This window comes from Falco rusticolus, chromosome 2 (assembly GCF_015220075.1).
Source record: "Falco rusticolus isolate bFalRus1 chromosome 2, bFalRus1.pri, whole genome shotgun sequence".
Classification (NCBI taxonomy): Eukaryota; Metazoa; Chordata; class Aves; order Falconiformes; family Falconidae; genus Falco; species Falco rusticolus.
In genome coordinates, this window is record NC_051188.1 from 19,638,746 (window position 1) to 19,665,831 (window position 27,086).

The 27,086-nt window shown below is 42.1% G+C and overlaps 1 protein-coding gene across 4 annotated transcripts in view; it reads right to left on the minus strand.

The window, feature by feature from the left end:
* Positions 1–2,801: 2,801 nt before the first annotated feature.
* Positions 2,802–27,086, minus strand: part of CRYL1 (crystallin lambda 1) — a 61,666-nt gene continuing 37,381 nt past the window's right edge. For all 4 annotated transcript variants that reach the window (XM_037375847.1, XM_037375846.1, XM_037375844.1 and 1 more), the window contains 3 exons: positions 22,261–22,366; positions 7,824–7,930; positions 2,802–5,025 (listed from right to left, as the gene is read on the minus strand). In XM_037375847.1, coding sequence (XP_037231744.1) covers positions 4,912–5,025; positions 7,824–7,930; positions 22,261–22,366 — 327 coding nt within the window. In that variant the 3' untranslated portion in view covers positions 2,802–4,911. The remainder of the gene's footprint in view (positions 5,026–7,823; positions 7,931–22,260; positions 22,367–27,086) is intronic.

A 27,086-nucleotide genomic window follows, 5' to 3' on the forward strand; every position in this document is an offset into this window, starting at 1 on the left:
AAAATGAACTGTAAGAAATACCAGTCAATGGATAACTCTCTCTAAGCAGTATGCGCTAAGCTGCAGCACCACTGATCTCTGAATAACGTTCTGAAGCCCCCTTCTCATGGAGGGCTCTCGTCTCTGCAAGGGTACCACAGTTACACGTGGTCAAAGACCTTTTGTAACTCCATACTATGGCAATACAATCCTGACACGGAACTATATAGGCACTGGAAGCATATCTCACCTTTCTTTTGAGAAACTGAGACTAATAATGGCATCACTTTGTCTCAAAATGATTTTTTCAGTTTTTGTAACAAGCACCAGAAGCACTATCCTGCTTCCGAAATGAAGCACAGATAATTTTTTGCCCAGAAGGTGGTATAGATAGGATAACACAACTTTTTAATACCAGTCCAATTAAATAATATGGCAATCATCAAATATATTTTAACTTTCTAACTATTATCACGACTGAACAGAAGAATAACTACAGAATAGGGAAAGCAAATTCACACGGTTGCTTTGCAAGCTGCAAACTACTTCCATTACACTCAGAGATTTAGGAAACAGATGCTGGACTTCCCTCAGTGAAGCAGTGAGTATTTCCCTGCATCTGCCCTTTCTTCCTTATCCTGCACCTAATAGGTGGCTTAATTTCCACTAGCATTAAATCAAAGGCTTTGGTATGAACACATTGGACTCCGCTTCCAATAAGCAGCAGTAACTAATAGTAAAGTACACATAATAAGGAAAACAATAAATATCAAATTGGTAAAACAAAGAAAACCACAGTGCAACAAAGACAGATTTAGAAAATTCTATAGGTGCAACCTGATTAAAAATAATACAGGATTTTAAAACACACAGTTGTGTTAAAAAGAAAAAAGATCAATTATGCCAAAATATCTCATAGTTTACCATAAAACAGTTGCTTGAATATTCAAGCAACTATTGCTTCGTCTGCTTACAATCAAACAAAACAAATATTTGACCATATCTGCGGTATTTCTGCAACTCCGTATGACTGCTGGTGTTGATTTCAAAAGAGTCCTTGTAAAATACCAGGTACAGTCTATCACAAGAAGTCTATTGCACTTGAGGAAAAAACATAATGGGATAAAAGGATTATCAGAAATTTGAAGAAAATATTTAAACCAATTAATTCAACAGAATTGGGATTTGTATCTTACAAGCAGTTCAGCTCTGACAAGTTGCTGCCTGGAAGGGATTCTTCACTGTCCAATTAGCAAACCTATTAGCAGTTCTGTCTACATTGTCAGCTAGACATCCTGGAAGAAGTTAGTGATGGACTACTATGAGAAGCTGAGAACCAAGAGGGAGAAGTAAAGGAAAACAGTGAAAAGGGAGTGAGAGAGAGAGAGAGGAACCCTCCCCTCCTGGCAAACCCTGCTCCTGCCAGCAGCCCCGAGCAGTGGAGATGCTGCACCAGGTGAATGCAGCGTTTATCCATCACCAAGAGGGGTGGCCCCTGGGGACCAGCAACATGGGATTTTTGATGGCTCAGACTTTTCTGTAAGGAATTCTTAATATGCAAAAAGTTGTGACAATTTAATGATATTACAATAATCTGTCCAGGAAAACGCATGGAAAACCTGAATGCAGATTTATTTGCACCCATTCACACTATCCTAAAATTTCATTTATGATTTAGGTTAAAAAGTCCTCTCAATGGATGTGACAATTTGAACTAATCTATATACATTCTTTGGAGTTAATTAAGCCAGAGCAACATTTCTGATGACACAAAATAGAGCAAAATAAAACAAACTTGGAATCAGGCTAATGCAGGCCGGGAGGGAGCACAGGAGGTCTCTGGTGGAACCTCTTGCTCACAGGTCAGACCAGACCATTCAGGGCTTCATCTGGCCAGGACTCAAAAACCTCCAAGGACGGAGACTGCACCATCTCTGTGGACAACCTGGGCCTCTGCCTGACTAACCTCATGGGGGAAAACAGGTCTCCTTACATCCAGAATGAAACTCTTGTGTTTCAACTTATATCCATTGTCTCCATCTTCACACCCAGCCCCAATTTAGAGGGCACAGCTCTGTCTCCTCCATGACGTGCCCACAGGCACTGGGGGCAGCTGGTAGGTCCCCCTGAAGCTGTCTCTGCTCCAGGCTGGACAAGCCCAGCTTTACCAGCCTCTGCTCACCAGACCAGTGCTCCAGCCCCAAAATCTCGGGGGCCTCCCCTACCATTTGTCCAATGTCTTTTTTGTACTGGGAGCGCCAAGCTGGGCACAGGATTCAGGCACAGTCTAACAACTGATGAGTAAAGGGGGATTAATTGTACAGGGGGGTACAGGTAAAGGGTACACGTCCCTGGGATAAGGACAGCTCATCTCATTCCTTTAGCTACCTTTTCCTAATGCTTTCCAGTTTTTGTTGCATTTACCAACTACTAGTTCTGTGTGCTTCAAATCCTAAGCAAATGTCAGCTAAAATACAATTTTGTCAAACATTTCCCCCAACTTGTAACTGTGAAACTGGGTGGGAACTGATGCTTCAAGGCGAGTTTTGCTGTATGCCAGACCCTGCAGACGAGCTGCCCACTGCACAGAAGTGCTCTGGCACTCCCCAGAGTGCTTCTCCCCCCACAGAAAGCCATTCCCTCACGTCAGGGCCCCACATCTGCAGCAGCTGGTCCCTAACACATGGACTATATGAGAGTATACATCATTTCCTGTCTATTTACTCCCACTGACTTCCAGAAATTATTATACCAAGGCACTGGCTTCTAAAGACACATTATGTAGTGCTACCACTACACAGTATCACACTGCAGCACAGAAGTTAATATTTTCCTCATTAAAATACTTTATTCATAAGCAAACACTAAAGACAGAGGCAAATATATGATGACATGATCAAGGTTTAAAATATTTCATAATAAACAGAAGCAATGCAAGCTAATTAGTTATGACAGTGTCATATGCTCATAGAAAAACAGGTCTCATCTTGAAAGCAACTGGAACCTTCTATGGCCTTGTCTGAAATACAAAAACATACATAAAATGAGGAAATCAGCCCGATAATTAATTTACTATTACTTAAGCCATCAGGAGTGAGGACTGACCTCCCCAGCTTCAGATGTCTAAATGCAGGCTGAGTGAGTCGCTGTGGCAATAAAAAGCAATAGAAGAAACTTGCCAATTTTAAGTCTATATTGGGATAAAATAGATTGATCTTACAATTTCTCCTTTCTCTCCACTGATTATAAAGCAGCACAGGACAACCTCTGCATTATGCCACCCGTCCTATGTTTCACATTCAGAGATGTGTTCTTGGCCCACCACTTGCATCAAGTGATACAATTTACCTCAGGTCTCTTCTACTGTGACTTCAGCAGAAACAAGTGGTATTGGTATGTTCAGGCAGATATTTCTGCTGCTCAGCTCAAAATGGTAACTAATTAAGTTTCAGCAACCTGTTTGTATGCTGCATGCTCTGCAAAACACAAGAACATTAGCAAAGTGACAGCTTAAAATTTCTGCATCTGTGCTGTAACTTCAGTTACATGACCAGTTAGCACAAATTCAGAAGTGAAGCTCAAGCAGGCTGCATGCAATGCACTGTTTCAAGTTACGCTTACTGCCTGCATAACAATAATGCCCCAAGGCTCCAGCTAAGATCAAAGTTCAACTATATTACAGGGTATGTACTTTCATAATAACACTTTGTCTGCTGTGGACCAACACATGCCACTGCAGCACTTCCAGGTGTACGCTGCATCCTTATCCATGGAGGAGATGTTGTCTCCTGTAGGAAGGGCGGCAGTAAAGTATAAATGCTACATGTAAGCCACTGTATCTTTCCCGCTCGGAAAGAGGCTTTTTGTATCACTTGCTCCTTAGGGGAGCAAAGCAGCAGATACCTGGAGTCCCTTCAGTTGCAGCTGTTACATTCACTACAGCTGAGTTCTAAAGCAGTCTCTGCTTCAGATAATGTACAAAATAGACACGGCAACAGAGAGATGAACTGGCTTCCCAGGATCACTCGGATGGTCACGGAATAGCTTGGGAGAAAGCCCAGACCGATCCACTACACCATACTGTGTCCCAAACTAGCTATGAAATCAAAATCTCTTATTTCTCATAAGCCAGTCTTAAAATGGGGCACATATTTACACAGCAGTGCCAAAGGCCAGCACCAAACATCTGACAAGCTGGGGCAAAGCCATGGGGTAATCAAGTGCATGGTTCCTAAAGACTAAGTAGCCCTTTGGTAAGTCTTAGAGAACCAGAAGCAGGGGATGAGGAGGGAATTCCGCTCTATTTACTCACACTTAAATCATCATACAGGTACAGAAGTGCCAAAGGGAGGGAAAGGAGTAATTCTTTCCCCTACGTTGTGGAACAAATGTAAGCTGAAGTGACCCTTACTGCCGTGAGGTCTCAGCTCACTAGCCAGCGAATCTACTCTTCGCTCAACACAACCTGCTCCTATCTACCGTCAGTGCTTTCCAAGCTAACCTTGCTGCTGCAGTGATTGGTGGGTGAGGGCTTATTTTCTCCATTGACAAACAGCTGATGTCTGCCCATTTCAGATCCCTGAATAAGCAAATATTGTTCAAGCGCTGAATTCCTAAGCAAGCTGAAAAATGCATTATTTAAAACATGATTGTGTTCCAGCACTGCACAATATTGCTAAAGCTACTTAAGGCTTACACATCTAATGCATATATATATAGTAATTTGATAAATTTTAACTCAACTTTTTAGTAACTGTTTCCAGTTATTCGTGAATTACGTCACGACAAATTTGGACCAAATGTTTCATTGGTCTCTACATCTGTGCATATCATTGTTTGCACATTCAGTCTCATGTTCTGCATGACCAAAAATTTCCATTTTTTATAAAGATTTGCTCTTCATATGGTCTCTCCTGTTAGACAAAGTGCACCTCAGTCAGATATCATTTGTTTTTTCAGTTTGGCAAGACCAGTGAGACAGTCATCTCTCCATTTTCTCCTGGCATCCAAGCCTTTAGGAACAACTGGAATTTTTTCAGACATTGCCTGGAACAGAAAATTTAAGATGATTAACTCTCATGTTCTGAGTAAACAGGTTCTCACCAGCATTGTTTTCCTGCTTTCCCTGTGTCAGACCAAGAAACCATCCACACAAACAGTAACTTAGTCAATCATAAGCAACAGGCAACTTATTCTTTACATAGGTGACTGGAAGTGAGCTAACCTCATACGAGAAGAGTGCTTCTGCTTGGAGAAGGTTGGCCTGAACGTGGCAATGAAGGCACCCACAGAAACAAGAAAGCATCAGCCTCTTCTCTCAGTTTGCCCCACAGAGTCACTGCCTAGTTTCTTTGATAATGAGCTTTTATTAAGTAGGAAGAGGCAACCTGGCCATTTACATGGCTGAAAATGCGCTCTAAACCAAATTCCTGTACGTGTTTAAAGCTCTGACCTCTCTTCTCACTCCTAATAAATGTAATGAGGGATACCATGTTTATTAAAAACATTTTGTCTTAGCATGCCAGTTATAATCAAAATGACAGGGGAAGACACATAACAAACCAAGAATTACAATTATATATATTGTTTTGTTTATTGGAATACGGGGGAGAGAAAGTACAGTACTATTTGAGGACATGAAGGTAGAAGTTGGAACAAGTCAGCAAGCGAAGATGATATTTAAACAAAATGGGGGGAGGGAGAGTACTTCTGAGTGCATAATCAAAGTTGTCTTAGGAGTGCCACTTAAATGTATCACTGAAAGGAGAAGAGGTAGTAAGCTCTGGCCAGACAGTACATTGAAACAGCTTTTCTTTCAAAGAAAAAAAGGTGTTTTCAGAGTGCAGGCAGAGTTCACAAGGTCATCTTTGCCAAAATATCACCTGAGGTCTTAGGTTTAAAAGGCAAGTGTTGAGAAACTGGGTAAAACCTGGACCTGCTACCAATGACTGGCAAGCTGCAGTCACTCCATAAAAAAAATCAGGGAGAGGGACAGAGGAGTAAGATAAGAAACGTTTAATGTTTTACTCTTAGGAGGAGATTCTTGCAAGCCCATCTTTGGCATTGAAGACTGAAGATGATAAAGAGACACAGAACCAGATGCTGAAGTGGAATCCAGCTTTCTCTGAAGAAACCTGAACCGTTTCATATAAATTAAAAGCTTCTGATTGTGAATAACTCCACAATTATTATTTATTCTTATTATAAGTAGTCTATGTTATTTAAGAGTAAAAGAATCTCTTTCCTTTTTAGGATAGTTGATGTTGAAATTGTATTAACATAAATAGGAACAACAATGCTATCTTCCAGACAGACTGCCTCCGAATTCGGAATTAATCTCTGACAGATGATCAGGAATGATGCAACACATACATGTGTTCTTTAGTGAATCAGTAAAAAAGGCAGAGTAAAAAAAAAAAGTAAAAAAGTAAAAAAGTAAAAAAACTATGAAAAGGCAGAGTTAGGAAATTACAATACTTCAGTTAATTCCTACGGTCATACAAAATAGCCTACATAGGGAGTATAAACAAATTGTGGGCTTTGAAGTGTTAATAGACGAACTAGGTCACAATTCAGCATAGCACTTAAACACATCTTATTTTTAAAATATGCAAGTAACCTTACCAGACTGCTCACATGCTTAACTTAAACATGTATTTGCATGCATTACAGACTGGAGTTCTAGTTTGTAAAGTATACAAAGGGAGGAAGAGGGAGGAAGAGGGAGGAAGAGGGAGGAAGAGGGAGGAAGAGGGAGGAAGAGGGAGGAAGAGGGAGGAAGAGGGAGGAAGAGGGAGGAAGAGGGAGGAAGAGGGAGGAAGAGGGAGGAAGAGGGAGGAAGAGGGAGGAAGAGGGAGGAAGAGGGAGGAAGAGGGAGGAAGAGGGAGGAAGAGGGAGAACGAGGGAGGACGAGGGAGGACGAGGGAGGAATAGGGAGGACGCGGGAGGACGGGGGAGGACGGGGAGGAAGAGGGAGGAAGAGGGAGGTAGAGGGAGGAAGAGGGAGGAAGAGGGAGGATGAGGGAGGAAGAGGGAGGACGAGGGAGGAAGAGGGAGGAAGAGGGAGGAAGAGGGAGGAGAGGCGTAAGAGGGAGGAAGAGGGTAGGAAGAGGAGGAGGGAGGAAGAGGGAGGAAGGAGGGAGGAAAGGGATGAAGAGGGAGGAAGAGGGAGGAAGAGGGAGGAAGGGAGGAGAGGAGGAAGAGGGAGAAGAGGGAGGAAGAGGGAGGAGAGGGAGGAAGAGGGAGGAAGAGGGAGAAGAGGAGGAGAGGAGGAAGAGGGATGGAAGAGGGAGGAAGAGGGAGGAAGAGGGAGGAAGAGGGAGGAAGAGGGAGGAAGAGGGAGGAAGAGGGAGGAAGAGGGAGGAAGAGGGAGGAAGAGGGAGGAAGAGGGAGGAAGAGGGAGGAAGAGGGAGGAAGAGGGAGGAAGAGGGAGGAAAAAAGCTACAGGGTTTATGCAGGGAGGTGGAGTAGGAAGAAGACACAGGGAGAAAAGTCATGTAGGAAAGGAAGCTTGCAGCTGTGCAGCTGTAGAGGACACAAGACAGAAGTGGTAAGAAACTGTGTGGAGGATTTAATGTCAATAACCCATAGTTGTTAGCAGTTGACTCCTCTGTCTAGTAATAATGTTACTCAGCTGCTAGATCACTTTCCCCTGCTGTATGTCAAAGCGCTTTTAAAAGGGACTTACACGCCTTCTGTACTCATCTTTTAATGTGAAATACACATTCACACAAACCGCACAGACTACAGATACCTCTAGCAGTAAACTGAAATGGTAAAAATGTTTAAAATAAAAGCTAATGTTCTTTGTTCTGAATGGCGCTGCATTTATCAACTCTATTTACCTGATTGATTTTCTGCACAATTTCACCTGAAAATTCTGGAACTGGTCCAAAGGTGTTCAGAACAAGTCTCATACCTTCACGGTATCTTTCGCAGTAATTTGATATACCTAAAAATAAGAGGGGAAAATTACATTTCAACAGAAATTCCTACTTAAGTTCAATAAGGCTGCCTGTGCTTAAGCACTGTCTTAAATCAGAATTACAAAAAGAAAGTAAGCGTGCTCTTATGCTTAAGACACCTAATTGTCATCAAGGAAAAATGGATTCTATCCACCACATTTCTGTTAGGGTTCATGGAAAAATTATTTAGGACATGCCTTCATTGCAACTAATGTTATATATCAGGAGGCAATGCTGTGAGGGGTGTAGTACACACAACCATGGATACACTTGTGCTTTGTTACTTGAGACCACAAAGCATCCCCAGCCAGTGTCCGCAGAGAGAGTGCTCTCACCCCTCCTCTCCTCCTGTTCAGTATGTGTCATATCAGCTGAAGCATTCCTGTTATTGTTTTTTTTATTGACCTGGAGTGTATCAAGAGCAACGTGGTTCAGGGGGAAAGGGTCAAAGTCATGGAGATGCAGGTGGCCTCCAGTGAAGAAGAAAGGCTTAAGGAGGAACAGATGGATCTTGCACATCAACACCTTGTATTGCAACTGGGATTAGCAACAGGGATTTGGCTTCTGTGACCACAGGACCTTCTGTGACAGCTGAGCACTGCTAGGGGGAGATGGGATTCACCTGACGAAGTGGAGGGAAAGCATTTTTGCCAAAAATTCCATGAGAATTCCTAAGTTCCATGAGAAAAGCTTTACATTAAGGAACACTGGAAAAGTGAGACTACAACCTGTAGTTAAGTGAGGAAGGGGTATATAAGGATGGAAAGAAAAGAGTGCAGGGAAACAAGATAAATCTCAAGGAAGTATAAAAAAAGGCAGGAGTCCACCTCTAGTGTATGTGCACAGATGCATGCAGCCTGGGAAACCAGGGGAAATAAGAGCTCCTTGTGCAGTCACATTGCTACACCATCGCTGGAGCAACTTAGGTGTGGTAGAATGGCTCACACAACAGGAGCGCTGCAATGGACAGATACACGCTTCAGGAAAGACAAGGAGGAAATATAAGGAGGGGGTATGCTATCTCTACCAAGGACCAGCTCAGATGTATGGAGCTATTCTATGGGATGAGTGACTGACTGAGTGAGAGCCTGTGGGTCAGCATCAGTGGGCAGGCCAGTAAAGGACAGCATCCTCCAAGGGATCCAACAGTCCATCCTGATACTCAGGAAGACAAGTAAACGTTTCAAGATATTGGGCTGGATGAGCTCCAATGCAAAAAGGCAGCACACAGGAGGCAGAAGCAGGGACAGACTATGAAGGAGAAATTTAAAGACACTGCCTAGGCATGTAGGGATGGTGTCAGGAAAGCCAAAGCTCAGCTCCAGCTGAGACTTGCAAGACCGCCATGGGCAACACAAAGGACTTCTACTGTTACATTAGTAATAGAAGGCTGAACAAATAAAAAAAGCGTGGGCTTGTTGCTGAAATGGGTGGGTGATTTAGCGATAAGAGAATCAGGTAAAGTGGAGTTACTCATTGACTTCTTTGCTTCAGTCTTCATTGACAAGGTCTCCTATGCCTCTGTGCTTAGAGGCAGAGTTCAAGGAGGAGAAGAGCTATCAGCAGATGACGACCTAGTCAGTGACTATCTGCAAGAACTCAGCCCCACCTGAGACCATGGGATAAGAGAGACTGTATCCAAGGATAGAAGAAATGGCTCATGCCCTTGCAAGACTGCTATCAGATTTTAAAAATCATGCCATTCAATGCATCAATGTCATCACTTGAAATCCCCAGATGGATGAAAGCGAATATTGCACCCATCTTCAGAGAAGATCAAAAGAACAATCCGGGGTACTACAGGCCAATCAATCTCACTTCTGTCCTTGAAAAAATCAAGAAGCAAGTCCTCTTGAAACAAATTCTTGGGCACAGGAATAAGAAGAAAGTGATTGTGACAGTCAGCATGTTGTCACCAATAGGTATACCACAGTGTAAATCATGTCTGACTGACCTTGTTGCCTTCTGTGATAAAATCATTTGATTAGTGCAAATATAAAAGTAGTAGGTACCACTTACCTCAACTTTAGAAGGGCATTTGACACTGTCCCATGAAATTCTTGTATCAAAGTTAGGACATTAGGGTCTACATGCCTGGACAACTAGATGGACAAAAAACTGGATTGGATCCTCAGAGCTCAGAGGTAGTGGTTAATGGGTTGTACTCTACCCGGAGACCAGTAAAAGTGGACTATTGCAGAAATCTATCCTGAGACCTGTACGGCTTAAGGGCATTTGCTCATAAAGTTTGTGAATGACACCAAATTGGGTGGGAATGGGAGGTGGACAGGGATGGATCGTTGATACATTGGAAGGCAGGGCTGCCCTTAGACAGGCTGGAGGAAGGAGTGAACATAAAAGCCTTAAAAAATTTAACAAGGACAAACGCAAGATCCTGCACCTCAGATGGAAGAGCTCCTTGCAACAAAACAGGCTTGTGAAACCCAAGAACTCCTGGTTGTGGTAGGCAGCAAGCCAAAGGTGAATGAACAGTGTACCCTGGCAGCAAAGAGGGACACCACCACCCTTGGCTGCATTAACAGCACAGCCAGTAGACTGAAGGAAGCGATCAACCCCCTTCACTCTGCTCTCATTAGTCTGCATCCAGACCACTGCATTCAGTCTGGGATTCCCCAATACAAGAAAGATATTGGCAAACTGGAGCAACTTCAGCAGAGGTCACCAAAATGTAGGGTCTGCAGCACTTGCCCTGTGAGGAGGAGCTGGGCTTGTTCAGCCTGAAAGCAGAGAGGGCTTTGGGGGGGCCCTAACAGCAGCTCTCCAGTCCCCATGGGGAAGTCAATGAGCAGATGGAGCCAGGCTCTTTACTGTTGTTTCATGGTAGGAGGAAAAGAGACAACAGGCGTGATTTTAAATAAGAGGTTCAGACTGGATACTCAAGCGCTGGCACAGGCTGCCCACAGAAGCTGCACAGCCTCCATCTCTGCAGGTTTTCAAGACCGGATGAAACCCTTGGTCTGACCTTAGAGCTGACCCTGCTGTGAACATCTTAAAACACATGTAGTCAGAGAACCTGAAAACCCGCTAACTGGTAATAATGGGTAAAGTGGCAGTCAAGTAGATCTTGGCTGAATTAGGGAAAAGTCCAACTTCCATCATCTCCAGTAAGAATCTCAAAAAAATTACTCTTGAGGCACTACAAAGGAACTGGAATGATAAATGCACCCAAAAGATAAATTGGTCATTTAGCCAGACATATACATCAAGTAGACTTTTTAGTGCTATTAACTACAACATAATTGAGAAATGGTACTCTTTCCCACTGTACATCAATCAAGAAGCCATAAGCTGCACCACAACAGTAAATGAGCAACGCTTGTCCGGCAGACAGTAACTTGACACATGTAATAATGTTATTATCCCAATGAACACCCTAGACCTGAGAAGGGAAGTTCTGGATATCTGCTAAAAGCTTGGACAACCTTCCTTTTGTGAGAACCATAAAGACTGAAGAATCTCCATCCTTAAGTCTCTTCTTACTAGTTAATTATCACAGCAAAGAGGAGAAAGATACAGAAGACAAAGACAAGCAGTTGTGGTCAACAACTCTTGAGAAGCATGAACCTGAACTGCTCATGGTCTTTCCAACCACGAAATGCAAGAAACGTAAGTGGGGTGGCCTGACTACCACACAAAAGAATGCCTCTCAGATCAAGAGTCATTAAGCAGCCTCTTTCTTGAACAGCTTGTAGACAGTTCCCTGGAATGCAATACTGTGTGATATCAATACCATAGAAGTCACACCTGCCTAACCCTGAATGGTTGAGGTTGAAAGGTGGATGAATGAATGGAAACCTCTGACTACTGGCAACTATGAATCATGAACTATAACACTTACCCTGCTCAACATGCCTGAAATCGCTGAAGCATAGGTTTTCCAAAAGACCTCTGAGGTCAGGAAGAGTACAGAGAACACTTTTTCTGCACCAAAGACAGAAGGACTTTCAAAGAACAAATGCTCAAGGAAGTATTAAATTTCCTTTAAGAAATCAGGACCCTGATGGCATGATGGCCATCAGGCGAACAACAGAAAGGACAAAATGGGAGAACATGTCCATTGTATGAGAGCAGCACGGAGAGATTTGAGAATATTCAACTCTTAAAAAACGGACTAGAAGCATTCTCCAGTATCAGAAGGAAGGAGGCTCCAAGAAAAACAGAAGCCTTGTTAAGTAGCTTGAACCTAATATTTGGTGTCAAGAGTGTGCCAATCAGCATTTAGTCAGCCTGTTTCCTTGTGCTACCTACTCACGGAGCGTATCTGTTCCTAGAACACACTCTGGCACGTTCTGGCATCCAACACAAAAAGACAGATCACAGCTGGTCATACAGGTATATTGGTGCTCTAATTATACAGAAATCTAGTATTTTGCTCAATTTTCTTGATTGACACACAGCCGAAACCTTCAAATTGCCTAGTGGGCTCCAAATCATCGCTGGCAGGAAGTGAGAATCAGGAAGAGCAGCATTAGTGTGGGATGTGCAACAGGCTGCGATATGATTCTATCTCTTCACTGAGGGAATAAGCAGAGCCCATCCGCCTCCGTAAACACTCTGGAGGGGACCACTGGTTATCAGGGTTCACTGACCATACCCTGTTATTAGCGTAAGTGCTTGCCTGTTGCATCTTAACAGCTGGGCTCAGACTTTGACACCTGAAGCTAACCAAGATCAACCTATAGGGGATATGCTATCCACATAAGCGATCTCAGTAACCTAAGACAATTCTGGATGGGATTCATCCACAAACCACAAGATGATGATTTTTACTTTACTCACATGAGTTTTTTTCTTCTAACAGTGAGGAGTCCGAGCAAAAAGTCTGCCTCCACATTATGCAACATCACAGAAAGTTCCCAGATGTAAAAGCAGAAATGACTGGGGTTGAAGAGTGCAGAACTACGTGAACTTGGGTACACTTTGCTAACTCACAGCTGCTGACAGCAGCTGTTGCCAGCTGGACGCTCACAAAATCAAAAATGTCAATTCAGTCAAATATGGCAATCCAAGCAAATCCACATGAGTAACTGGCATGAGAAGGAATGGCAAACAGGGCTGTGTCAGCTACCAGTCATTCTGGTGCTTTTCCAGCTGACACACATCTCTGACATCCAGACGAGTGTGGTGACACAAGTCAAGATGGACTCAAAACACTGTATCAGCATGGCTGGGTTCAGACAAAATGGCCAAAACAGCACTTTATTGTTTTTTACATATTGCTTATATGCCTTAGATAGTACATGTGTCAGATGCTGATAGGCTTTGTCATCTTCTTGCTTGCTATTTGCTTTTGCTGTAGGTGCCCGTATGCTGCGGTTCAAGTTCTGGGTTTTCACATCCTGTTTACATGCTTGACATTTTTGTGGCTGTCTTAAAGGTACAAGGCTAAGTCTTTAAAGTCAACTAACTCATCTGCAGACCTGCTGCAGACCCCAACAGACGAGTGCCAAATAGTCTGGGTTTAGTACTTTTCCAAAAATCAAGGGGAACCTCTCAACCACCTGGTAAGCTTGTGTAATAGTACCATGAATCTGAGTAGTTTTGGTTCTGGTACAGTCAGGAGAAGGTAGAAGAGAAGACTGTGCACCAGAAATCTTTTTCACGAGCCTCAGTCTAAAGAGATAACATTAGTATCTTGGGAAAGCTAAATGCTTGGATGTGGCTGATCCATTTACCTGGTGAATGTGAACTCTTGAGCTGGAGATGGCCTTCAAAGCTCACTCAGAAGCTAGCCCTGGAAATCGAGCCCCTACTGGTAGCTCCGCTACAGCCTGAATGAATCAGAACAATTTCTAGGTGGGTGTAGCTCACCAATGCAACAGAGATGCACCAAATGTAGGCTGCGTAATACAATTCACTCACTGCACGCAGTGCATGAATGAAAAGAAGCCTTACGCAAAGCCAGCAAAATAGGGAAAGATAAACCAAAGACGAGTTATTGGTCTAGAAAAGAACAGCAGCATTAGTATAGTTGATCTCAGCATTGTGGCTGGAAAGGCAATATGCAGGCATATATGCTGCATACCAAGCTGCGGGTGGACACTGCAAAATCTTTTGAGTCTCAAGGGAATGAAATACACCAAAAGTTAGAATATACACATGGTCTCATTCAAAGATTAAAAAAATAATTTCAAAACCACTAACTCAAGACAGCACACCCAATGTGAAATGTCAGTGGAGACAAGTGCAATCTTTAACTTGGTTTCAGTAATCAAGATCAACCCTATGCTGCCAGCTTCAAGAAGGCACTTGAGCAATGGGAAACACTGCTAGAAAAATCACTTTGCTTTTCAACCGCAAACCCAAAATTGGCAAATATTTGACTCCAGGCCTTTAGATTTAGGAATCCTTTGGTTCAAAGGTCAGGGCTATTGCAAAGATGGATGAGAAGCGCGCCTGACTAGAGCCTAGGGACAAGATGGAAAACAAATACGACAGAATCCCTTTAACTTTAATCCTTGTTGATACTGCCCAGGGAGCAGCATAAGCAGGAAGAATTAGCATCTGTAAACAGTGTGAGACAGACAGGGAGCACCTGGGAGCTGGATAAACAGGAATAAGATGGCAAATGGGGCTGTTAAAAAAAAAAAAATCAATCAACATCTCTCCTTGCATCCAGTTGCTGTGCCCCACTATCTCCAACTGGAGAAAACGAATGATGCAAGATGCATCTGGGACAGAGAAAGAGGGGAATCAACTCACAGTCCAGGAATGACTATAGCTTCCTCTTGTCTATGTGGTTTGTTGGCCCCCTGTCTAAACCTCCACCTTCCTTGTACACTTACCTCTTTAATGTTGGAGGAAAGGGGCTGTGGGAGAAGGCAGATGTTGCAGCAGGCACTTGAGAACCATGAACACAGAACAGGAACACCTCCAGGGAAGGCAGAAGTTCCCTGAATCTTCCTTTCACCATGTGTTTACAACTATACGCTCTATCTTCCTTAAAACTCCCAAACCCACCAAGCATTTCTGACTTGTACAGTATAGTTACAGAAACATGTTATCACAAGCTAGACAAAGGCATTGATAACGGCTCTTCAGCTGCCCCTATGTATCTAGGAAATACAAGGCTCCTTATACCACCAACAAAGGAAGAATAAGGTGCTGCTTATTTAGCTTCAATGAAAGTCCAGGCAGTTTCCAAAATAGCTAACGAACAAGAATTTGTTCACATAACCACACTTCAGGTTTGCAGGTCCTTACCTGAAGGATTTGCACCGGTGTGGTGCAAACAAAGGTATGTGAAATGCCTGCAGCTGCACCATCAAGATGAACAGGGCACTGACAAGGAAAAGGAACTCTGGACAGGTAGTTAGTTTAGAAGCATACATAAAATGCTTCACTGCTCCGAGAAGACCTCTTCACAAATGAGGTTCATGAACATTAAGGTGATGGGAGTAGTAGGAAAAAAGAAAACATTACACTATAAAATGTAGTATGTTCATGCATTACAGTATGTAAGCATCTTCAAGTATCTTAGTTTTTTCTATGCTAAGCCTCATTTCTCCCTCTTCATTAGAAAGACAACAGGCATGAGGGCTGAAGGATGCAAGCAAGCAAACTTGGTAAACCAGTCTGGCAAGGACACTACACACAGGGCAAAACAAGAAAGGCACCAAGACATTTGTGAGAGAAAACGAGAGGAGCAAGCGTTACTGGCAAGGACACGGAACATGCCAAAGACAAGGTGCCTCAAGGTACTGAGTATTACTGTGATGACTTTGAAATTGATGAGCAGCATAATAAGATACTGTAATGACTAAAAAGAGTAGGCGAAATGGTCAAGCCACTGATGTAATAGCATCAACAATTTGAAAAGATTGGGGTGGGGTTGATTTTAACAGGTAAAAATCTAAGAAAAGGTTGCCCTTAGTAAGACTGAAGATGAGTGTGGATGAGAACAGAAAAGAAGTAGCATATTTCAGGAACATCGTGGAGGAATCTGTCATGGTTAGGTAATGCTCAGAGAACAAAAAGCCCCAACCACTTTGTTTTGCTGATAGAGAGATTACATTTCTAGACATTACAGCTCCAAGAAAAACTTTCTAAATGTAATCCTGTCTTCATCAAGGGTGTTTCTGAACACCGATGCATGTTCTTAGTTAGGGTGTGAGTTCACAGGACTCTTGCTACTCCACATTAATTCCCATATCAATTCACTTAGACTGTAGTTGCATGAATACTTTCAGCTATCCTAAGACACTGGTAGCACCAAAAAAAGCTTTACTCTGGCTGTCCCTGTGTTACCATATCAACAGCAATGCAGAAATATTTGTGCAGGACTGCTGTGAGCTGGATCAAGGAATTAAACTGAGTTAATATGAACCACTTCTTTTGTTAGATCAGTAATTCCCCATAAACATTCTTTCGTCAGCGCAAAGAAGGATGCAGCAAGTTGTGTTCTTCAGGACACATCTATAATGACTTGTGCAATAAAGCATTAAGAATTCCTGTGCCAAGCCAGGAGGGTGGAGAGAACTACTTTACACCTCAGAGTCTACAGAAGAAAACTGGTGCACAGCAGCCAGTATGCTGAAAAATTCACACCTTTGCTTAATGTACACAAGCTTTTTCATATAGAAAAGCCCGGCAGCTGCATAGAGGCAAAAAGCAGTTTTGGAAGGACTATAAACTGCTGTCTTCAGCCTACTAGGAAATGAATTGAATGTGTGTAAACACGTATGAAATGACTGGTGGTTTCATAAAAAAGAGTTTTTTTATCATTATGTACCACTATGATATTTCATCTTGGTAGTACTCTCTTACAATATTCCTGAATTGAGATATTTTATTATCATAGAATGGTTTGGGTTGGAAGGGACCTTAAAGATCATCTAGTTCCAATCCCATTGCCATGGGCAGAGACATACCCTAAAACGTAACACATGAGTTGGAGAGAAATGGAGGCAATCTCTGCTTGCTGAGATTTTACTACCTTAACTTAGAGATTCTCACACCTTCTGCATACTAGCTTGTGGTACAAAAGCTCCTGAACTGGGTTAAAGCAGCAGCCATAGCAATGACAATAATCTCTGCTTTTGAACCAGCCAGCATGCCTGCTTACAGTAATTGTTAAAAACCATGCTTGGCTTTGTTTTGCCTAGCCAGACAAGAAAAATTTCCTTCCTTTTGAACTATGGTTTATGATTCTCCCCCTCTTTCCTTTTCATGCTTTGTGCTTTTCATATAGCACAACCAGTTTGCTCCCATCATCCAAAAGCATTTCATCTGGCAGGTGCTTCTAAGACGAGCAAGCATTCCCACTTCCAGTAAGAAAAAGACAATTTTGACTTTGAACAAAGACTCATTCCTAGCTTACCGGACATTTGCACTTGTACTGTAGGGACCATACATCAGCCCCAACTTCCACCCAACTCCTGTAGACACCTGTACAAATACCACAGTGAGTGACAAGTAGAATACGATCCTGGAATCGTGATTTTATAAATCCAGGAGAGAAAAATAAATAAATGAATAAATAAATAAATCCTTCAGCCTCCCCAGTCCAACTCTTCTGCTAATATTAGCAGTTTAGATTAGGATTAAACTTCAATTACAGCTCACTAAATAACCCACTAATAAAAGTAACTAATCTAAGACAGCCAGTTGTGAAATACATATGACGAATTTTTGCTGCAAACATGTAAAACACAGTGTATGATAGTCTAGCCTCTGGTTTTACAGATTATTTTTTGCAAGGGCTTAAAAGGAGCTGACAGTTCAAGAAATGAGATTCGGGAGATACAATCTTACTGAGGCTGGATCATCTTCAGTACATTCATAGATAGCCAGGTACATGTACAAGAGGGACATTGTTTCTGCTAACATAATCCCACGATAAGTAAACAGGTAAAATAACTAGTGAAGTCTATCGATGTTCCTTATAAAAGGCTTAACATCATTTGTTGTAATGCTGCCATGTGAAATCATAAGATGACTCAAAAACCACAACTTACTGAAACCAAAATCAACATTAATTTTATTTACTGAAACTAACAATCAACAATATTATGAAAATTAGATATGCTTCCCCCCCCCCAAAATGGTCTCCTTCCTGCCTGTTGCAATTCAATTCTCAAACTGCTGTTGCTGCTTCTGCTCCTTTTAGTGACTTGATGCTGTCATTTTATTTCATGCTCAAGGCTGTTGGCTCACTGCCATATATTCAAAATTCCTAATATTCATACATGGATTAACTGGCAATCTAAAGTGGCCTGGATAATAGCTTTTGATAGGACCATTTATGAACATGGAAGAAAGGATGTAAGAACTGCACTAACATGGGGGAAATCTGGCATTAGCACATAGGAAGTTCACAGCAGGATCTGATGCACACATCCCACAGGGAAAGAAATAACACTGATCTTTGATTGGATTGAATTCGAATTTGATCTAATTGGAATAATAATCTTTCTTCAAAACCAAACAAAAATAGCATACCACCCTTACAAAAAAAAAAAAAAAAAAAAAAGAAAAAGACCGACTTCTCCATCTTTCAGGATCTCCCAGAAGTAACACTTCTCTCACAAGCTTCCTGCATCCCTACCGTCCTTCCACAATGATTAACAGAGAGTTTAAGACTGTGGGTAATTAAGATCTTATGGCTGTAAATAAAGGCAGCTGCTGTAAAGTTGGTGAAGCTGCTAGACAGGCTAACAAACAGGACAGAGGGGGGTTCTTATGTCTACCTCCCTTTCCTTCCACTGATAAAAAACAGTACAATGCATCAGAGAGGGCTGTCATAGAACCATCAAATCATTTAGTTTGGAAAGACCTTTAAGCCCATCAAGTCCAACCGTTAACCTAGCACTGCCAAGTCCACCACTCAACCATGTCCCTAAGCAGGATGTCTACATGTCTGTTAAATGCCTGCAGGGATGGTGATTCCACCACTTCCCTGGGCAGCCTGTTCCAACGCTTGACAACCCTTTCAGTCAAGAATTTTTTCCTAATACCCAACCTAAACCACCCCTGGTGCAACTTAAGGCCAGTTTCCTCTTGTCCTGTTGCTTGTTACTTGGGAGCAGAGACCAGCCCCCACCTTATCACAAACTCCTTTCAGGCAGCTGTAGAGAATGATAAGGTCTCCCCTCAGCCTCCTTTTCTCCAGGCTCAATAACCGCAGTCCCCTCAGCTGCTCCTCATATGACCCTTCCCTGGACACGCTCCAGCCCCTCGACGTCCCTCCTGCAGCGAGGGGCCCGACACTGAACCCAGGGTTCGAGGTGCGGCCTCACCAGTGCCCAGTCCAGGGGGCGGTCACTGCCCTGGCCCTGCTGGCCACACTGTTTCTGACACCAGCCAGGACGCTGCTGGCCCCTTGGCCACCTGGGCACACTGGGGGCTCATGCCCAGCCGGCTGTCAGCCAGCACCCCCAGGCCCTTTCCCACCGGGCAGTTCCCAGCCCCCTGCCCCAGCCTGTAGCGCTGCCTGGGGCTGGTGTGACCCACGGGCAGGGCCCGGCACTGAGCCTGGTTGAACCTCACACCACTGGCCTCGGCCCATCGGCCCAGCCTGCCCAGACCCCTCTGCAGAGCCTCCTGCCCTCCAGCAGACCAACACTCCCACCCAGCTTGGTGTCATCTGCAAACTCACTGAGGGTGCACTCGATCCCCTCGTCCAGATGGCTGATAAAAGATACTAAACAGGACTGGCCCCAGTACTGAGCCCTGGGGAACACCACTTGTGACCGGCCACCAGCTGGATGTAACTCTATTCAGCACAACTCTTCAGGCTCAGCCATCCAGCCAGCTTTTTACCCAGTGTAAAATGCACCCGTCCAAGCCATGAGCAGCCAGTTTCTCCAGGAGAATGCTGTGGGAGACAGTGTCAAAGCCTTTACTAAGGTCCAGGCAGACAAATCCACAGCCTTTCCCTCATCCACTAAGTGGGTCACCTTGTCATAGAAGGAGATCAGGTTAGTCAAGGAAATCCTGGGCAATCCAGAGGAGGTCCATACTACTCCATATTATGTGAAGCAATACTGGGCAACCAAATTTTGGAACTGTGGACATAATATGGAACTGTGAACATAAGCCATCATGTGTGCCGACATCAGCAACTTTGATTAAACTGTCTCTGATGAAAGCGACAGCTTGAGTCAGCCTGCCAGCACAAAAACAGGAGCAGCTCTAGACTCAGAGACACGCATCTGCAAAATTAGGAGTGAAGCAATACTTTTCATGATCCAAGTTACTAAACAAGCCAACGAGGTGCTTTTGTGTAAGTGGCCCAATCCACAAGTAATTATGTTATTTTAGGGTTATTTTAAATTGAGAACATTATATAATGTTCAAATAGCTCTACAGGTATATTTTTGGTTTTGTATTTTGCAAGCCTACCACAAGACTACTCTTCCAGTTTATCAGTCGCTTGGATTATATTTCAAAATTTTTCTTCCTCTGATCTGGAATACTACAATTCCTAACAGAAGGTAACATTAAATCTAGAAGCTGGATAATTTCTGCCATGAATAAGCAACCTGCCAGCTGCACATATTACCTAAAACTGGTGTAAGATGGGAAATTTCAGAAATGTTTTTGTAACAATGACTACTTCTTGATGGGAGGAAGGAAGTTAAGCTGGATCATGACAGAACAAATACCAAGGAGTACTCCAGAAAGAGCATCAAACCCATCCCAGATGACTTACATAATTACATTCATCTCAAGCAAACATTGTTTTAGAATTAAGGAGTCTAAAACATGGATTAAAAAAAGAAAAAAAAAAGATTAACAAGTCGATTTGATCTCTAAAATAAATTAAACATCGTTTGGTATTACCAAGCATCTTGTTTTCAGTTTTATGTTTTAGTAGAGGCAGTTCAGCAAGTTACTCTGACAGAAGACTCTGCATAGACGGTTCCTGCAGAGGATGCATGGCAGCTTGGCAGAGAGGTAAAGGCAGGACTGGACAATCCTGGGCTGCAAGACTCCATGTAGATTGCTCTGCTTAAGGCTAGTACTACATGCACCTGTTCTGTTCTATGTAAAGAATGCATATAGTTTATATTGACCAAGTCTAAAATTACTAGAGAGGACTGCAAACTGCATATAGTTTATATTGACCAAGTCTAAAATTACTAGAGAGGACTGCAAACTGCCAGATGTTAGTAGATGAGATGAGGGAAACTTTTAGGAAGGTGCCCCTATTTAGAGGATGGATGTTGTTTACCTAACAATGGGCAAAAGCAAACACTTTTTAACATGTCATTTACTGATATTACGACCAAACTCACAAGCTGAAAGACTCTGATGGAAGATCCACAATTCCACATTCATGTCAAAATTGTTTAGTCAGCCTTAAAAGACCTAAGTTTCTGCCAAGTAACTAACCAACAAGTAGACATAAAATAACACTTCTAACTTTGCACTGATATTTTATGATCTTTGTTTCTTATTTCTATTTTATTATTGTATTAGTCATTGCAGCAGTGCCTGAAAGATCTAGTAACGGAGCAGGGGCCTACCATGTTAGGGACCATGCAAAACCAGAATAAAGATATTTCAGCCCGTAACATAAAGATCTAAAGAAGTATTCTGTCGATATTCACTTCTTGAAGTTTTCATGTTTTGTTAACGTACATTGCTCAAACCTTTGTAACTCTGATCCATAATTTCTAGTTCATTTTATGCAATTCACTTATTTAGCTGGGATTCATGTATACTATTCCAAAAACATCTAAAAATCTGTCTTAATTATGCAAGACAGATGTTGAACTGTTCCTTGACCGCTTTGTCAAGTCAACTTTATATGCACAGTATTTTGCAGATGGAAGCAATTTTACTACACTCAGGATCTAAGCCAGGTAAAGGCAAGACAGCTTCAGCCATATTTACACTGAGCCGTTGCTATGAATTTGGGGGCAGAGGGAGAAGGAGGAAAAAAAATAAAAGGGAGAAAAGGTGGCACTCATCTATAGAAAGCGAGTTTCTGTTGACACTGGATTATCAGATTAATTTTTTCAAAACTTTCTTTTCCTGACATTCAGAGAGTTCTGAACTATGGGTACAGCAATGTTTGCAAAGCATGGAGAAATCCTGGGAAAAAACAAAGCACACAGCTAGCGTTTCAATGATTTGTCATTTTTCATCTTATCACTTACAACAGGATAGTCAATATCCATTTCCTTTCATCTGACCTCAAGTTTTAGATAAGTTTTCCTTTTATCATTACATTAATGTGAAAGACAAATCATAGTCGCAGCAATCTTAACCTGATTTGTTATAGAACATTTCCAGAATCTTGTGCAATGTAAGCCTTCCCTTCATATTCATATAATTTTAAACTACCTACCTTCTGCATTAAGATGCATGGTTTCCAGAGGTCCAATAAATGCGTATCGCATTCCCAATCCATCAGACATCACAAGGTCTAGATCAGTAGGAGATATTACCCCTTCCTAAGTAGGAAAAGTAAAACAGGAAGGAATATTTGCGAATCTTTGGGTTTAATGCAAAATTGCCTGCTTTTTGTCTATAATTACAAAATTACAGAGGCAATAAAAACTAAGGCTAGAAATAGCAGTTCACTTGCAAACAGAAACACAACTGCTTGCCAAAAATGTCCATTATGCAAGCCTTACACTGAACCATTTGGAGTGAGTATAAGCACTCAGTCACATCTCAAAGATTATCGAACTTCATAATACAAATAAACTTTGATATATTTTGACAGTATCTTATTTTTAAATGTATAAATTAATACACTTTTTCACATAACATGTACTATTTGTACACACTCGTTTGCCTGACACTTATTACTTACAGTAATTTATGGATTAAAACTAAACTGAGATGTTTAGGTCAATGAATATACTTTTCTCTCAGAAACTGAGAAGCAGAGAACACGAAACTTAATAGCACGTGACCAAGAAGAGTTTATATCAATTCCAAGTACTATACCAGCCCTTTTAAATACAGGAGTTTTGGCTAAATCTTACACCTCCCTTCATATTCTCTTAGTGCTGGATTTTTGGGCAGAGTCACAACTGGTAGAACAGGGGTGCAGCAGTGGGTACTACACCTGTGGCCACCTGCAAAAAAGGCTGGGACCAAACACGCAGGCAACGCAGATGCCACTCCCTCCCACAAAACTCACTGAACATTCAACCTGTCTAGCCTCAACCTGCCCAGGTTCTCAAGTTCATTCCCAGCCTCACATCTCAGAGCTGGCAGGATATGGAGCATGCAAAATGAAGCATTTCTCCTGAAGCTGAGCACTGCTGTTCCACCCACATGGTAGCACTCACAAGAAAGCCAACGCCCCCATCAGGTCAGGGCAAGCACGCAAAGGCTTGCAAAAAATGAGTTACAGTTCATTACCTTAACAGATTTACTTGAGAAAAATAATATTCATTTTACAAGGTTGTTTTCCACCTACTAAGACCTGTTCTAACCACTTCCATCAGATAAAGCGTGGTTTCAAGAACTTGTCTTCTTTATTCCCAGAGACGTAAAAAACATTTACTTCTGGTTAGGAAGGTGCAAGAGATGCTGTACTGCTTCTGACTTGCCTTCTCACCCTACCTTGAGGTGCTCTCCCCACTCAGTGCCTCTTTCTCCATAAGCCCCTTTGAGCTGCAGAATGCAAGTATGTGTACTCATCTGCCTGGCCAAAGACATGTCTTTTTCTGTTAAATTTCCCTCTCGCACAGCCCTGTCTGAACGTTCCTTTATATCACACAGCGATGAGATACGAGTTACAGGCATACAGGACAGGTCTCCTGACCTGTTGTAGACATTGACATCTGAGCTAGACATCTAGACTCTCTTTATAAACGCTAGGGAGAAAAAGGAAATCAGCATCCTAAAGCAGGCACCCAGAATAGGAAAGATGAGTTGTGTCCTAAAAGGGCTTAATGCTCCTCACCAACTGAAAGACGAGTAAGGAGCTTGGATGCCAAAGTCCACATTTTAGAAATCCCATCTTAAGTCAGCTGAATCCCACCCCGTGGTGCTTCCTGTGTGCAACTACTACACAATCTACTGTTACTTTAAAAGAAAATTATAAGCCAAGGACCAACATAACTTCTACAGCGGGTCACAGACAACAAGTTTCTTCATCTCAGGTTTAAGTAGTGCCTTCTATAAGACTCAACCTCAAGTCTCAGTCTGTTAGTAGGCATTGCTCCTATCAAAAATAAGCCTGGCTGAGTCCCTGCTGCAGGTGGCTTTCGAACTCCATCTTGAAAATGAAGTAATTGTTAAGATCTACCCGCCATATATGGAACACAGAACTCTGGTAACAATTTAATTTGACAAAAAATGGCAGGGATAAGGAAGCATTATTTTCTTCAACTTAAAGGTAACGCATAGGCAAGGTAAAGTAACTCACCTAGAGGCAGACAAAGGTCTGCATAAAGATAGGACTAAACGAAAACCTCAGACAGCATTCAGATTACAGACCAGTGTCAGTTTAAGTAACACAGGCACCATACATTCTGTGGAAGTTTTTTTCCCTTGACGAGGCAACACAACCTCTCTGAACAACATCAAAGTCAATAAAAGTGCACTTCTGCTGGGCTTCAACCAAACAATGAGTTGTACTGGTAAAGCTGTGCTTGGTGAGTATTTTTTTTTTCTTTCTTCCTGGTTGACATGGATTTGTGAACAAAAGATTAACCACAAGTTCCAGACAAGCATTTGAGCCACAGCAGCAGTTAAAAACTGTAAATATAACATTAAAAAGTTAACAGGCTCTTGAAACGCTTCAGAATCATTGCAAATTAATTTACAAATTAAAAACTTTTTTTTTTTTAATATCATAGTCCTTGGTACTGACATTTGAAGATCAGGTACCCTCAGAATCATGAGACGAATGCTTTGCTCTTGATCTTTTGACCATAGTCGTAATTTTATGGTTATAGCTGCTAAAAGGCAAAAATTGCTGCTACCAGAAGGAAAACATGACATATCCCTCCAGTTGAGGGATATATTATTCTATACACAAGCTCAGTTTCTCCTTGTCACAAAGACCCTCTTAAAGAAAAGCCTTTAACTATTTCTCTTCAGAAATTAAAAACACGTAAATAAGAAACAAGTTAGACCATCCTCCCCTAGGGAATAACCCTACTCCCACTTCTGTTAAGGAGCTATGTTGGTGTAATGATTCAGCAGGGTGGGTGCAAGGTCAGCAAGGTGTCTTCCACAAGGATAGGTGTTTATGCTAAGAAGTAAATGAGTTCCAACCCTGTTTCATTAAGCCTAGGTGTGAAACAGTCCTCCCAAGGAGATTTTCACCCTCTTCATCCTGGGTAACCCTTCACATAAGCCATCCTCTCAAGCACGTATCAGAGGGAAAAGGAAGTGTGTTGAAATTTACCAGAAGCCTTCACAGCTACAGAATTAAGATCTTAATTTAAAATAAATTTCACCAATATCCTCAGTGATACCAACGGCCAGTCAAACTTCAAGGCCTAGACTAGCTCAGAATCCTTCCCACTCCTTATTGACACCATTTATATATCAAAATCTCATCCTCCTGGAGATTTTAATTTCTTGTGATGCCACAGTACTGTCCTAATACTCCTTCAGTATTTTATTAGCACTTCTTACTGTGCAGGGACCCTTTTCTCTTTTCCAAAGACCTGTAGCAGCTCTGCAGTCTCCACCTTTAGGTTCTGACCCAACCTGCCTGGTTTTAATCAACAATCTTTACATCTGTGAGTCACACCCACATCGCAACTTCTGTCACTGACTTGGTTTGTAATCATATTAAATGTGACATGGCCAAAAAAACAATCTTACTTTTTCTCATCCTACCAACTCACCTCATTCTCCTACTCAGTTCCAGCTTGTCTATAGTGTTATTTTGGAGTCCACTCCCTTCCAGACCACCTACTTACTCTCCAAATTTGCCATTTCATCCTCTGTATGTCCCAAATCCAGTACTGGGTTTTTTGATTGCCACTAATACATGCATTCTCTCTCAGCAGCATTTGTTACACCCTTCTCTATCACTTCAATCAAGTCCCTTCCATTCACGCCCTGATGAGATCTTTTTCCAGTCCTGTCATTCTGAGCATATGACTTTTCTCCCAGATCCCTCTCTACCAACTCCATCTCTTTCCATTTCATCATGTTTGAGAAACTTGCTGTCCTACACACTTCACACCTCCTTAGCTTGCTGGCCCTTATCTTCCTTCTTCCATGACACCCTCACTCACCTCACCCTGTAAGAAACACATAGTATCAACACTGGTTTTCTCCTTGGCCCTTTAAACTTCCTTTTATGATAGCCCCCTTTTATGAGACACTGTAACTAGATGTTTAACCCTCTACCTTATCTTTGATCTTTTGGAAAGGTCTTCTGGATAATGCTATAATACAATTATTAATAATAAGGAATTTGGAATTTTAAAAGTCTTGCCAGCATTTAAAGACTGCCAAGCTAGTTAGCTGAGAAGGGAGAGGAAAATTAAGTAGGGATTGAAGCCAATGCACCTGATTACTGTAAGAAAAAAGTAAAATGGACACATACCAAACCATGATTGTTTATTTTCCAAAAGATTAACAAAAATAGCAGGGCTGCCCATTCTTCTTGTCTTTTACGATGACTATAACCTAAATTAAAACCCAGTCTTAAAGAAAAAAATATATTAAGACAGCATCAAAAGCTTATACAGTAAAAAATAGAGACTCATAAGACATTAATCATATGATCCATCAAGCAAAGTAGTTCTAACAGGTTCTTAAAAGCAGCTGAAATTCTGAAATTAGATCAGGGTTGAAAAACTGCCATGCTCTCCTCACTATCTCTACTGCTGTATTTCATGACCTCCTTGTAAATTCCAGGTGATGCTTAGAAAAATATTTCACCAAGGTAAGATTCCACTCAGTAATCCACAGTAAAAACAGAGTCCTAGATATTCAGAGTAAGGTTTGAGACTTCTGATCTAAAGTGTTCGTGAAACTGGCTGTTATTTTCTGGATGACCAGAGTGTTCCCACTGTCTGCTTTTTCACAAAATAAATGTGGAGCATGGAGAGACAGAGATAACTAATGCAAAAAGCTCCTGCCACAAACACCTGCGTGAAAGTAAAAACAATGTTCAGCATTTGCATGACAACATCTTGTCAGGCAAGACTAACTCAGACCCAGAATGAAACATCTCATTGTAGC